Source organism: Ammospiza caudacuta, chromosome Z, assembly GCF_027887145.1.
Source record: "Ammospiza caudacuta isolate bAmmCau1 chromosome Z, bAmmCau1.pri, whole genome shotgun sequence".
In the NCBI taxonomy this organism is placed as follows: domain Eukaryota; kingdom Metazoa; phylum Chordata; class Aves; order Passeriformes; family Passerellidae; genus Ammospiza; species Ammospiza caudacuta.
Window position 1 is genome coordinate 86,885,191 of NC_080632.1, and position 15,058 is coordinate 86,900,248.

Here is a 15,058-nt window from a genome sequence, read left to right on the forward strand (position 1 = left end):
AATGTGAGACAGGGAGTTGCTCATGGTGCTCCACATCACGCTTAGCCAACACTTCACTGAGCATATTTATGACTTCTTTGTTCCATATAAAAGGGCTGATGGCTTTGCTGACATTAACACAAAGCTGCTTGGCACTAAAATGCAATTGATGCATTTTTAGAATTATTTGCCCTTGTCATCTTCAGGACTTATGTATAGTCTATTTTTTCTGATTTATTGGGCCTTAAAAACCTCCTTTGAATTTTATATCTCAATCAGCAGGAGCACACCACCCATAACCCTCCTTTTTATGATGCAAGAGTTTGAAGCCTAGGATGCTCTGGATGTGCTCTGTGAATGTCTACAACAATAATTTACAACCCTTATTTTCTTTCTCTGAAAGTAGAATCAGAATTTTTTTTGGCTGAAATGAGGATTGCAGCAGATGTCTGAAGCCAGGGGGGAAACAAAATCACACACAAAGGAAATCAAATTGAACAGTGGAAGAGGCTTCAGGCAAACAGTGAAGAAGTGCTTTAGGGCAGTGCTTGCTTTCAGAGTTGTTGTTTCGTTACTTGGTTTTCACCTAGGTACAGCATCCAAACTGGATTCCTTTGTCTGCCAGGCATCAGCTTTTTCAGAAGTTTCATGAGAGCAAATTACCTCTCAGGACCAGACTGAAAGCACCAGCTGGAGCACAGGACACACTCTCTGTCATGCCCACTTTGCAGCTCTTTGCTTGACAATGAATCTCTTACACGTGAGGAACCCAGGACATAATGGGAGTTTGGCAGAATGAAACAAAAAATATATAAAAAGCAGAAAATCTATCCTGGGTACAAGCAAACCTAAATAAACATTGTCCTGCCAACACAAGTATTTTCTTCCACCTCCCTCACGTCAGATAATCCCAGAAGGGTTTGGTCTTCAAAGCTCACCCAATGCTACCCCTGCCACGGGCAGAGACACCTTCCCCTGTCCCGGGGTGCTCCAAGCCCCCTCCAGCCCAGCCCTGGGCACCATGAACCTGCTGGGTAAGCAGCAGGAGCAGCACAAGCCCAGGGAATTCCCAGCCCAGCACCTGGATGGGAAGCCAGCCGCACTGATCCGGATGGTCTCCAGCACTCCGCAGGCTCTCAGCTGCTGCACTGCTCTCTTCGGATCAAACCTGCAATTAGATTTAGGACAGGCATTAACACACAATGAAAGGGAGCCCACAGCCACTGCCTCTCAAACCTCAGCATAACCCAGGCCTGGCTTTGGGAACAGGCTGCACAGATGTCACACCTTTTCTCTGCATGTCGCAAAGGTTTGACTTCCGAGTTGCCTGAAACCTTGCTCCCACCCTCCTATCAATGCCAGGGGTATTCTTGGGATAGACTGACCATCTGCTGCAATTAATTAGTGCCTACAGCTAGAATCTATCTGGCTTTGTAAAGCAATACAATCACAATAAAAAAGGGAACAGGCTACCCCACCACGAGCTGCCTGGTGAACCAGCTATTGGGGCAACAATATATTTACAGAAATCAAATTCAACAGCGGATTAAGTCCAATATATTCAATTCCATATCCAAAGCAGGTAATTAACAGGTCCCATGATTTTCTAGACTAAGCTTTCCAAGAACATGACCACTTTAAAGCTTGCATCATCCCTTACCACTGCCACCACATGCCATCAGGAATTTGTGGCAAAAAAATCTCAAGGAAACTTCCAGCTGAATACTCAGCCAGTGCTTCCTCTGATTCCTGGCAAAAACTCACTCCCAAATCAGACCATCCTGGCAGAGAGTGAGTCCAGGTACCAGCATCCCCCATGGCCACTCCCTCCTTCCACCCTGACGCTGAATGCACAAGGAGGTCACAGCTCTCCAGCCCTGGAAGGCACTGGAAAAGGTCCCTGCATCAAGCTCAGACTCACATGATGCAATGTCCATAGCTGTGTGAGGTTTCCAGAACAAAGCTTCTCATATAATGCCAGTTTTTTCCCTTTCTGAAAGCTCAAAATATTTACACCTGCAAGTCAAGATTACATGAATAATTCTTCCTGCTCTCTGCTGTACAAAAGCAGCATGAAAAATAGTCTCCTTCTTCTCCCTCTGTGCTTTTTTTAATTCCCTGGACCTGTCAAGCCTACAAGCAAGTTATTCACTGCAACACCACCAACACTGTGCAGGGTGAAAAATCAGTCTGGGCTGTCACTCACTTCAAGGAAGAACCCACAAGAGTGCAATTTCCATAACAATAAATAACAAACAGGAGTGGCAGATCGACAGGTAAGCGTCAGTCCTGCAAGATCCCAGGGCAATCTCTCTGGTATCCAAGGGAAACTCTGCAAAGCAGCAAAGCCCTGTTCAGTGGGGGTGAAATGCAGCCACCAGAGAGGCTGAAGTCATCTGTCAGCAACAGCTCCAGTTACGGGCTAATGTTGAAATTAAGATCTTAAAAGAGGGACAATACAGCTTATTACAAACTCCTTTTCCTTGCCATGGCAGATAGAAGCACCTGGCAGGTTGCTTTTGGCCTGGAAACCCAAATCAAAGATCCCAAACCCTGCCTGAAAGTGAATCTAAAAGGAAAACTGACAGAGGAACAACCTGAAGTCAGGCATTCCCCTTGCACATCTCTCTTTGGAAGTCTTCTCCAGCAGGAATTAACCTCAGTCCCAGCCTGCAGTCACATGGAGCAGACACCCCCGCATGGAGCAAGGTGTCCCAGGATGGGAGCCTGGCACCCTCCAGCCCTATTACAGATTTTATCTTCTCAGCATGTTGTGAGTAGGAATGCAGGGTGTGAGAGACCTGAGGAACCCTCCAGTCCAGTCCCCTATGCTCAAAAGCTGGGACAGTTGTGGGGGCAGATCCATGGCCCAGGGGTTTAGCCAGTCAAAATTTATAGAAACCTCCAGAGATGGAGGCTGAACAACCTCTCAGGCAGACTATTCCATTGACAGACTGTCAGGGAGAAAAAAAATAGGTTTATTCATGTCCAGTCTGAACCCCCCATGTAAATTTGGGGCCATCGGCTCCTTCCTCCCACCACACACCACTGTTGAGAGCATGGCTTTCTCCTCATGGTAGCCCCTCTAAGTACTGAAGAGCTGCCATTACCTCCTCCCTGTTCTCCAGGGTAAGCTTTTCATTTTAGTAAAAACATAATGCTCTTGTGAGCCGAAAAATTTTATGTTTTAGAGAAAACTTATTTTCTCACTGAACAACAAACATAACACCCAGTGTTCTGCATGCTACAGACACTTGGGTGCTAACGTGGAGCAATGCTGATGATGTTTCACTTCACAAATGCTTCCCAGTACTGCACATTTTCCAGCATGTGTCTTTAGATCACACTTTTACACATAAAAAAGTCCTACAAGGAGCAGCTGAGGGAGCTGGGAAAGGGCTGGAGCCCCAGGAGAGGCTGAGGGAGCTGGGCAGGGGCTGAGCCTGGAGCAAAGGAGGCTCAGGGGGCCCTTGTGGCTCTGCACAGCTCCTGACAGGAGGGGACAGCCGGGGGGGAACAGGGACAGGAGCAGAGGGAACGGCCTCAGGCTGGGACTTGGACAGCAGCAGGAATTTCCCCATGGAAAGGAAGGTCGGGCCTTGGCAGGGGCTGCCCAGAGTGGTGTTGGAGTGCCCATCCCTGGAGGTGTCCAAGGAAGGACTGGATGTGGCACTCAGTGCTCCAGGCTGGTGGCACAGTGGGGTTCAGACACAGCTGGGACTCCATGATCCTGAGCTCTTTTCCAGCCTCAGTGCTCCTGGGATTCCGTGACTTTATTAGTGCCAGGCTAAGGACACAAATTCTTCAAGCTGGTGGCAGCAAGACCAACCTTGACCACGATCCCCAGGTGACAATGCCAATTAAGCAATCCATGAGGGGTGAGCGGGGAGAAGCTCTTGCAGAACCAGCCACAGGAGACATCTGAACCCCCTGTGGATGAGGATGCAACCCCATCACCACAACCTAAAGCAACCTCCTCCAGAACCATCCTTGTGTCTATTTTGGCCTGTCATGTGTTCCCAAAATCCTGAGCTTGGACATTCACCAATAGTAGCATCACACTGGGCAGAGCCATCACTTGGAGTAGGAGCAGGCACTGGCAGAATTATCCTCCTGGTGCTTGCTACCCATAATATCTTAGGGATACAACTGAGTTCATTCAATTACTGCCCCCTGAAAACCAGGAGTTTGCACATCCATGGAATTATATTAACTGTATCCTGAGCATCTCATGAAAAATTGAATTTGAAAGTTCAAAGGCAGAGAAGTGAAGAGGGATGAGCTGAAAGGAGAGCTAAGCAGGGACATGGAGTCCTGGAAAGACCCACTGGAAAGATGAAACCACTTCATCACCCAGAGCATCTACCACACTCTCATTACAGCAAGTCAGAGAATAATTTTGTGCTTCATCTAAAGAAAATTGTCAATCACACAGTGTAATCCTGAATTTCACTTAATGAACACCCCCTGCAAAAGGCAAGAGGAGACGAAGGCCCAGGCACATCCAATTCTTACAGGATGGTGTGTGGAACAGATCAGCAGAGCACAGGAACAGAGATCCCAGCACAGACAGCCGTCTCCAGGGCTGCTAACTACTCATCTAAGGAATCAGGTAAATAGAAACCAGTTTCTGAATGTCTTGCAATGATTAATACGCCTCACTTTGCTGTTTGCAGGGGCAGAAGAGTCAAGCCAGGAAGCTTCCTGGTGGATACATCTCTCCCAGCACATCATGACCAAGGGTAGGTCTGCTTAGAGAAGCTCTGCCTTCCTTCCAGGACACTGTTGGAGCTGTCTCTGCATTCCTAAATTCCACTGTGCTCACTGGGAGCACTCAGCCTGCATCAGATCAGCTGGAGGGAAATGCCTCCCTGCTGCTGGATTACATTTACAACCTTCTTCCTTAAAGGTCACCACCTGCACTTGATGCCTTCCGAGGACATCACATCTGTAAGGTCCCTGCATATTAATGGCCAAGCTTTTCTGGAGTTACAGAGAAGAAAACTGGGCACAAATCCATGACCAAGAGGTCAAACAGGGCTAACAACTACCTGCTCACAGAGATTGTTCCCTGTGATACGTCTCTGAGCTACGGACAAAGATCAGGACTGGCCTTTTGCTTCAGCTGCTCACCTGCCTGGAGTTGATACAAACCACATCTTTACTTTTTCTACATTTATTTTGGAAGCAGCAAGATATTTCTGCTCATTTTACAAGCCCACTACTTATCTCTTCTTTTTCATTTCCTTCTCTTGTCACTGTTTGGAACTATAATTATTTAAATCAAAGCAAGTCTAAGATAAAAACTGCATGAAGACCCTATCACTGCAAAGCAAGGATGCTCACTATTAGCAGAGCATATCTATGAATTATTGGAACCTGAATTAGTCTTCATTTCAGAGGCAAAACCCCACATGCTGAAACTCAAAAAGGTGACTCCAGCAACCCACACAGACCTTCCAGCTTCAGGAACAACATTAAATGGAAAAGGCAAGCTCTTCAGCAGGAGGAAGAGCCCAAAGCATGCCCTGCCACCATAAAGCTGAGCATATCTGCTCACCGAGTTCTTCATCAGTAAATTTGCAGGCAACACTAAGCTGGGAGCTTGTGTTGATCTATTGGAAGGAAGGAGGGCTCTGCAGAGAGACTTAGATCAGTTGGATGGATGGGCAGAGTCCAACAGCATGAAGTTTAATCAGTCCAAGTGGCGAGTTCTACATTTTCGCCACAAAACCCCCCCTACAACGTTCCAAGCTGGGGACAGTGTGGCTGCACAGTGCTCAGGCAGAAAGGGCCCTGGGGGTGCTGGTGACAGCTGCTTGAATATGAGCCAGCAATGTGCCCTGGTGGCCAAGAAGGCCAATGGCATCCTGGCCTGCATCAGGAATGGTGTGGCCAGCAGGAGCAGAGAGCTCATTCTGCCTCTGTACTTGGTACTGGTGAGGCCACACCTTGAGTGCTGTGTCCAGCTCTGGCCCCTCAATTTGGGAAGGACATTGAGATGCTTGAGCACGTCCAGAGGAGGCAACGAGGCTGGTGAGGGGCTTGGAACACAAGCCCTGTGAGGAACGTTTGAAGGAGCTGGGGCTGTTTAGCCTGGTGAAGAGGAGGCTCAGGGGTGACCTTATTGCTCTCTACAGCTTCCTGCAGGGAGGTTGCAGACAGGTGGGGCTGGTCTCTTCCACCGGGCAACACTGACAGAACCAGAGGACACAGCCTCCAGCTACATCAGGGAAGGTAGAGGTTGGATATTAGGAAAAATTTTTCACCAAAAGAGTAATAAAGTACTGGAATGCTCTTCCCAGGGAGGTGGTGGAATCATCATCTCTGAATGTGTTTAACAAAAGACTGGACATGGCACTTGGTGCGGTAGTCTAGTTGAGGTGTTAGGGCATAGGCTGGACTCTATGATGTTAGAGATCTCTTCCAACCTCATTATTCTGTGATTCTGTGATCTGCAGGGCCACTTACTTGAAGGGGAGCTTCTCATCGTTGGGCTTGATGCAGCGCACGTAGTGCGGGGTGGTGGCGTTCAGGGTCTCCATCAGCAGCTGCAGGGAGTTGCGGAACTGAAAGACAAAACCACTCGTCTGGAGGAGGGAGGGAGGAGCTGGGGCCCTGCAGCCCCAGCCAGCAGTGCCACAAGACACCCGTGGGTGTGACACAGAGTGAGCCTCCCCATGGAGCCAGCCCAGATACGGGGAATTCAGAGAAGACACTGTGGGGTTGAGGGCTTCCAGCTCAAAGAGTCAGGAGCAATAAAGCTCGGGAGTCTGCCCAGTTGGGTCTTTGAAACATCTCCAAGGATGGAGGCAGCACAACCTCTTTGTGCCCCTGTTGAACTTTTTGACTGCCCACAGTGGGGAAATGCTCCTTTCCTGAAGCTGTTTCAGTTTAAAGGCTCCACAGTATATTGGCACACCATCCAGTGAATCCCAGAGTCTCCACCCTCCCCAGACCATGTCTCAGCTGCTTTCAGCCAAGACTACTGAATCCTGCTGTTCCAGAGACACCACTAGAAGTCATCCAAAACACAACAGCTGAACACAGAGATCATGGGAAAGTCTCTTTCCACCCAGCTTTTTATTTACCTCTGCTTCAAACTGAAGCAACAAGGTATTAACTGGATTGTTCTGTTGTCACTGACTCCCTGAGACCTCCCATTACCTGGTGTCCCACTGTTTTCCTGTGCTCCTTGTTGGCAGCTTTGAAGGCTGGCTTGGCAGAGCGCACGTTGATCCGGGGTGTTCTCTTTGCCACAGCAGTGGTGGGCATGGCGTCCTTCTCCTCCTGGAATAAGTCTGCTACCATCTGATACTGAAACAAAAGGCAACACTTGAGCACTTCTGGCCCTTCCTGCTGGGGAATGAACCTACCCAGCTCCCATTGCTCAGGTCATTTCTCACCCATCCTAAACCTGAAAGGGGAAAAAGGGCGAGAAAGTGAAAGCAAGAAGAGATGTCTACATGAACCGTGTCAGCAGGACAGCTGACCATTCTGTGCTGCAGGTCATGAAACCTTGAAACATGCACATTAAATCAAACTAACCTAAAAAGAAAGGAGGCTGGATTGCTGAGGTCTTGCCAAGGCACAAAACCTCCTGGACAGGAGGTGACTCTTGCTCCCAAGGCTTTGTTTCAGGGTGTTTATGGAGCCCTGCCCCAGCAAGGATGCTGCTACACAGCACATGACCTAGGAATAGGATCTCCTGAGAGCACAGGCTGCAGACAGGCCCCACCACAGCCCCGGAGGCACCCTTGCTTTTCAAAAAATTAAGGGACACAAACACTTCCTCCCTAATGAACCACCTTTCAGGGTAGCACCACCATCCCACAACCCTGCAAGCACCACATGTAGCTCAACAGATCCTAAGCCTGGGATTTCTGGCAAGCCAGCAGCAACATTTTTGCTTCACAAACAACAGGTGAGCTGGCAAAGGCAGTTAATGCCTTTATTATTATTATTATTTAGGAGGCAGAATATTCAGATTTACATTAGGTTGGGGAACCTGAATATTAAGTAAGCCACCATAAATCTGGTCTGGTTAGCAAGCCTGTCGAATTTTCACATATTGAATCCATCTACACACCCACACTGGCTACTGACACAGCTGCACTTGCATTCAAAGGAAAAATCCTTAAATGTAAAAAAACCCTCTCTGTCAGCAGGTGGGATGTCATGTATCACCAGCTGAGCTGGGCTCCTGCCAAAGCACCCACAGTGTCTCCCAGCAGCAGGGATGCTGGAGCACCTGAGGGAGAGAATCGCATTCCTCACATCCATGGCACACCATGCCCAACACATCCACCCCAAAACCACCAGCACAAGGCAGTGGCAGCTGCCTAGCACTCTTGCCCCCACCTCAGGCTCCTCCAAAAGCCCAGCCTGGTTGTATTTCCATTAAGATCCCAGGAAGAGTGCTGTGGTTTACCATTTTTTAGACATAAACAGCAGCCCTGTGCTGTGAAGGGCTGCCTGGCTCTCTGCCACATCCCTGGGCTGAGACAGGAACATTTCCAGCCCTGTCCTGTGGGATGTTCTCACAGCTTGTTAGGACAGCAGCCTCAACAACACTGTGGGAAGGAAATTATTTGCATTGCATGAGCAAATTTATTGCAGGCTCCATGACTGTGCTAGCTAAGGATCTGCTTCACACTCAGCTTTCACTGCTATCTCTGCAGCTCACTCAACTCCTACCACAATAAAGGCTCTCCCCTCCTTCACCTGGCCCTCTATCCCCAAAAACCACATCCTAACAATTGTTATGGTGACACAACACCATCTGGGATGCTCTGACTCCTGCAAGCACAGGAGGTATGGATGACACATGTATACTAATGAAGATATCCAACACAGGCTCTGCATTACTGCCTCACACCTGACAATGTGGTAAAGCCTCTGGATGTAATTTGGGGTTTCAAAATGTCTTCTCAACACAGCTGGGAGTGCCACTGCTCTCTCCATCCACTTGGTATTAATAACAGCAGAGTTTGTTCCTGGGGAAGGATCTCAGAGCCAAGCTCTCAGCTTGCATGATGCAAACCTGGTGGAACTGGGACCATCTCTAGCAGGAGCCATTCTGGGGCATAAGCAAGAGGGACAGATCCCTCCTCCCCAGCTGGCAGGGTCAAAGCCACTCGTGCATTATTTGTAATTACAGAGACCTGGAAAATAATACCTTCACAGCATGCCCTTATGCCTTCAATCAGCATTCAAATAATTTCCCTTAATTCAAAGAACATCAGCTCTCAACTGTTTTAGCTGACCAGCGCTTACAGAACTAATTAAACGCTTTATAAAGTCTCCCTCACCATCTTGTTGATGGCAGTAATTGCATTCTAATTAGCAGAAGGCAGTTCTGCCTTGGTGGGAGTGCTTCATCAGCAATGGCTTGCTGGCAGGGAGGTGCCCAGGTCATTGCTGTGTTAAATTCAGTGTTCCCCTTGCCCTCTGTGCTGCTTTAGTGGGAATGTAAAGAAGAAAGTAGGGAATGCTGTGTGCCAGCCTGATCCTGAGGACAGGACAAAGTCCTCGCAGCACAAATGTGAGCTTTAGTTAAATTTACACATTTGAATAGCAGAGTCAGCACTGTCACTTCTGCTTTTGCTGGTTCAGAGAGACCAGGTTGCCTTTTACAGAAATACAAAATTGTTTCTAATTGTTTATAGCCCTGGAGGGCAAATGGCAGGCAAGAAGCAAAAATACCAGGATAACAATCTGCTGGCAAACAGGGGTTAGGGGCAGCAAGAGCAAATCACAAGGTGTTGAAGGATTTGGGAGAGGAATGTGACAATGCTCCTACTGCTCTTCTTCCAGACCAGCACGGCATCAGCACAGGCTGATACAAGCCACTGCTCCCATGTTGTTAGGGGAATGGGAGTAAATGGGGGTTAAAGGCAGAAATTCAACAACCTATCTCCCACAGGTTCTCAGACCCAAGTGAATTTCAGAATGTTTTGGGCTGTGTCAGGGCACGTGTCTGCCCCATCTCTGGAAGCATCCAAGGCCACGTTGGACAGGGCTTGGAGCAACCTGGGATAGTAGAAGGGGCAGGGATGACACTGGATGGAATTTATTATCCTCTCCAACACAGCTATTAAACAAAGTCCAGCCTGCTCTGATATTATATTGTGGTCCCTACATATGGCAAGAGAGTCTTTATTTTACATCTGTGTTTTTAGGGAAGGATTTCCAGGGTCTCCACCACTCCACACCACACTACTCCAATGAGATACACTCTCTCCTCTACACCAAACAGTCAAGCAGAAATCCTTATCAGTCACTGCCAGTTCTGCAGCACTGACTCCAACAGCAAGTTCAGCACTGGCTAAATAATTCATCATACAGCACCAACTATTCCTGGAGGTTACCTGGCATTTCTAATGAGCTCTAATCATGCCCGGTTTTTCCCTGGGAAGCTTCGTGAACATGCAGAGCTTTTGATCTGGGCATTATTAAAGCTCAGCTTCATCGTTATTAATTTCACAACTACTACCATGGATGAGAAAATTGCTCATCTTGCCATCTTCACATGAATTCCTTGCTGTGAAACAGGCCAAGCCACTGACAACACTTAAATAATTTCCCATTCTCATCTCTTCTAACTTTGACAGGGACAAACTCCTCCTAAAAATAATGTTTCCTCCACCTCCCTTCATCCCACTCCTTATTCAGGGTGTCATTTAGAAGGTCACAGCCAGCAGCACACCCAAGGGTGTCACAAAGACAAGTCTGAATATGACACACTTTTGCTTGCAACATGCAGGCCTTCAAAACTTGTAGTGTAAAAAAACAAAAAAAAAAAAAAAAAAAAAAAAAAAACCAAAAAACAAAAAAAAACCAAAAAAAAACCAAACCAAAACATGCTGGCCTATGCTGTGGAAGGCTTTGAAATGGTTTGGAGGAAAGCAGATGAACTCCTTCCTTAAAGCACACATGGGGTTTGGAGCAGCAATGGTGCCCCAGAGTCACACAGCCTGGATTTCGGCTGCTGGATAGTGAGTTGGGCTTTGCATTTTCACACTAACTGCTTAATAAAAGCAGCTTCTGGGAGAGATGGGGTTGTTTAAGGTTTCAGCTCATTAATTGACAATGAAAGACTCAAAGCTGCAGGGAAGAACTTTTGGTCTGGTTTTAAAACAACAAGGATCTGAAATTCCTTAGCCGCCTGTGTTATTGACACTTTTAACCCAACCTACCCAAATGGTCACAGAGAGCAGGAGTATGGTACAGGAAGCCAGTGAAAAATCTACTCAATTTATATAGAAAACTGTAAAATCTCCAGCTTGGAGCCCACTGTCAAATGCTCATTTACTGCAGGCATGACGCACTCCAAAGCCTTCAGAACCCCACAGCTCTTCTGCTTCCAACATCCCACCAAATCCACAGCACACAGGAAATTTTAAACAGCAAGAGCCAAAAAAGCCTTTACCAGGAGACCTGGCATTTAAAGCCAGTCAATACATCCCTGCTGGCACCTGGTGCAATGAGATGTTGACAAGTTGTTTGTACAACACTCGGGAGAGGGAAGGTACAGGCACAAAACCTTGTGAAAGACAAGTGACACCAAGAGTGATCATTAGTGTCTGTTAATTTGTTAAAGTTACACGTTGGCAGTGGTGTAAAACAGCTCCACAGCAGCTGGAGTGTCTCAGAGTTCATGTTACAGTTCCAGCATTACATATTAACTCCAGTTTTTGCACAGTAATTATTGAAGTAATTAGAAGTCACGGGGACAAGTATGCCGGATTACAGATAACAGGAACAGCTATTTTCACACAGAAGGGGGATAGGACCAGCAAGGCTACCCACAATGTACAAACCATGCTGGTGACAGTGGCTTTTAACCCCAGATCCCCATGCTTTTGACCATCCTGGTCTAGTGCAAGGTGTCCCATGGCAGGGGGCTGGAACAAGATGATCCCTAAGTTCTCTTCCAACCCAAATCATCCAGTGATTCTGTGGGTGATGGGTGATTCAGTGATGGGTGGGGAGCTCCAAGCAAGAGCTAAGTGGGATGTACAGTGCCCAAAAACTATCTGCTCCTAATTTTGGCCCTTTGTGACCGAAAAAAGAAGAGGATCAGCAGGTTTGGAAACCACTTCTGCGATGCATCCTGACAGGACACCAACACCAGGGTGAAGGAAGGCAGACAACCACCCACATCCATGCATCCAGTGGGTGTAACCCTGAGCACCCTCCTCTCCCCATCCTTTTTCCCTGCTCCACACCCCACTGGTTTGGCTCTCTGGTGGCTGTCAGTGCAGCAGGGTCACACCCTGAGCCAGGTGTGGCACAGGGATGCTCAGCTCAGCTCCTGCCCTGACCTGCTGCTCCTTTTACCTGGCTGGCTTTCAGGATGTTGATCTGCTCCTCGTACACGGTGTCCCTGTTCTTCTCCAGAAACCCCTCGCTCTGGTACTCCACCTGCCAGGACACAAAGGGAAGAAGCTCAGAGGGACAAGTCCAACACACAAAGACAAGGTGCTCCCACCACTCCCCTGCTGTCAGGAGCTCACCCCAAAACCCTGAGAGGGGAAAGGAACAACTGGAATTTAAAGGTCACTTTTTATCAAAGTGAATCTGGGTGAAAGCAAAATCCTTACTAGGAAACACAGATTGTTTCCTAGCCATTAAATTGCTGTGTATGGAAGTCAGGGGTAAAAATTGCAAGGATCATCAGTAACTCTACATGCTCTTTTGTTCACTCTTCAACTCCTTCTAAGTTAATCAATAAACCTCAAAATATGCCCTGCCTAAGTCTCTTGTAGGTCTCTTGGGTTTTGAAACTGCAGAGGAGTGGGATGCAAAGGAATTTAAAAAAATTTTTAAAAATACATTAGAGACTACAAAAGAAAATTTATCTTTTTTTCATATTAAAAAATGAGAAAAACTTAATAAGAAATATTGTTCATGAAGGATCCATATGCAAAACCACCTGCTTGAGGAAAGGTGAGTATCAACATTTGCCATGGTGAGTGCCTCTGGTATCAAGGACAAACCTGGTTAGGGGAAGCACCTGTCCTACAGGTGCATCACAGCACCTGGATATTGTCCAGCTCCTCAGACACATGCCAGGATTGATCTTTTTAATTTTTTCCTAACAAATGTGTGTTTGGGTTAACTTCAAGCTTTTGAGATTCCTGTTTGCTGTAACACTTGTCACATCAGGGCTTCAGTGAAGCTGGAGTCTATGGACAAGACCCCAGCACACCAGGCACCGGGATTTGGTTTAGTGCCACAGTTGGTATTTTCTCCCTCACAAAGGTGGGATCTGCCTGGGATCACATCTCACCTCCTCCCTGCACTGTGCCTTGCTGGCACTCACAGCTCCTGCTCTTCTAACACAAGGACATTTTCTGCCAAGCTGCCCTTACAGAAACCCCTTTCCCCACAGCTTTGGGAAAGAGGATTTTTCTCTCCTCCAGAACCCACAACTCACAGCCCAGAGCCCACAACCAACAGGCTGAAGCCCTCGGGGCTGATCCAGATTTGAGCACCTGAGCCACAACCACCACCCTCGATGCACCGAGGGGCAGCTCACGGGGCTCTGCCCTGATTTACGGTGCTGCAGGAGGCTTTCCTGTCCTGCCAGGTGCTCCCTGCTGCGTACCTTGTCGGCGAAGTGCAGCACGATGAAGGAGGTGTTGGACATGCGCGGCTTCTGGAAGTGCTGGCTGGCGCCGTGGCGGTCGTACAGCTTCTGCGCCCAGTTCTGGTCCGTGCCCTTGGGCACCTGCAAAGGGGACAAAGGGGACACTGCCAGGCCCAGGTGCTGCTCTGTCGTCACCTGCTTTGGTGACAAACACACCAAAACTGCGTTTCCAGCAGGAAACACGCAAATCTTGGTTCTGTTCCAGAAGACAGAACGGCTCTTGCAGAAAAAAAAAAAAAAAAAAGGAAAAAACAAACCAACAAAACAGACGAAACAAACAAAACAAACAAAAACACACCCCAAAACAAACAAACAAAAAAGCCCCTACAAATCCTGAAACAAAACAAAAACAAACAAAAACCCACAAGAACAAAACAGCTTTTCCAGCAGGAAACACACAAATCTTGGTTCTGTTCTGGAAGACGGAATGGCTCTTGCAGGAAATAAAAAAGGCAAAACAAACCAACAAAACGGACCAAACAAACAAAAAATCCAAACAAAACACACCCCAAAACAAAACAAAAAGCACCCACAAACCCTGAAACAAAAACAAACAAACAAAAACCCACAACAGCATTTCCAGCAGGAAACACTCAAATCTTGGCTCTGTTCCATCAGCTGGAACGGCTCTTGCAGGAAATAAAAAAAAAGGCAGAACAAACCAACAAAACGGACCAAACAAACAAAAAAACAAACAAAACCCACATCCCAATACAAAACAAAAAATACCCAAAAACCCTGAAGTAAAACAAGAACAAACAAAACCCCACAACAACAAAACAAGCGTTTCCAGCTGAAAACACCCAAATATTGGTTCTGTTCCGGCAATCGGAATGGCTCTTGCAGGAAATAAAAGAACAAAATGACAAAATGAACCAAACAAATAAAAAAATAAACAAAAACCAAACCAAAACAAAAAAAACACCCCAAAACAAAAAAGCACCCACAAACCCTGAAACAAAACAAAAATAAACAAAGGAAAACCACAAAAAACCAAACAAAAACCAAAACACTGAAAAACAAAACAAAAAAGCACCCATAAAACCTAAAACAAAGAAAAAACACACAAAAAACCAACCAAACAAAAACCAAAACAGCCACAAAAACAAACGAAACCAAACAAAAAACTAACAAAACCCCAAATCTCTCCCCCAAAAGAAGCAAGCAAAAAAGCATCCACAAACCCTGAAACGAAACAAACAGAAAACACAAACAAACAAGCAAAAACAAAATCAAACTAAATCAAACCAAAAACCCCAAAATCCCTAAACCTCCCCCTGCAAAAAACAAAAAGTCCCAACAGAAACAAACCCAGAATGAAAGAAAACCCAAAATGAAACAAAACCCCAAATACATACATACATACATACATACACAGACACAAAACCCCCCAAACAACAACAACAAAAAAACCCCACTAATTAA

At 46.9% G+C, this 15,058-nt stretch overlaps 1 protein-coding gene across 1 annotated transcript in view; it reads right to left on the reverse strand.

The window, feature by feature from the left end:
- The window catches only part of MYO5B (myosin VB), a 147,640-nt gene that overhangs the window by 58,533 nt on the left and 74,049 nt on the right, over window positions 1-15,058 (reverse strand). Inside the window, exons 14-18 of the mRNA XM_058824488.1 lie at window positions 13,592-13,714; window positions 12,322-12,405; window positions 7,147-7,296; window positions 6,451-6,548; window positions 1,061-1,147 (exon numbers count right to left, since the gene is read on the reverse strand). Of these exons, the coding sequence (XP_058680471.1) occupies window positions 1,061-1,147; window positions 6,451-6,548; window positions 7,147-7,296; window positions 12,322-12,405; window positions 13,592-13,714 (542 nt within the window). The remainder of the gene's footprint in view (window positions 1-1,060; window positions 1,148-6,450; window positions 6,549-7,146; window positions 7,297-12,321; window positions 12,406-13,591; window positions 13,715-15,058) is intronic.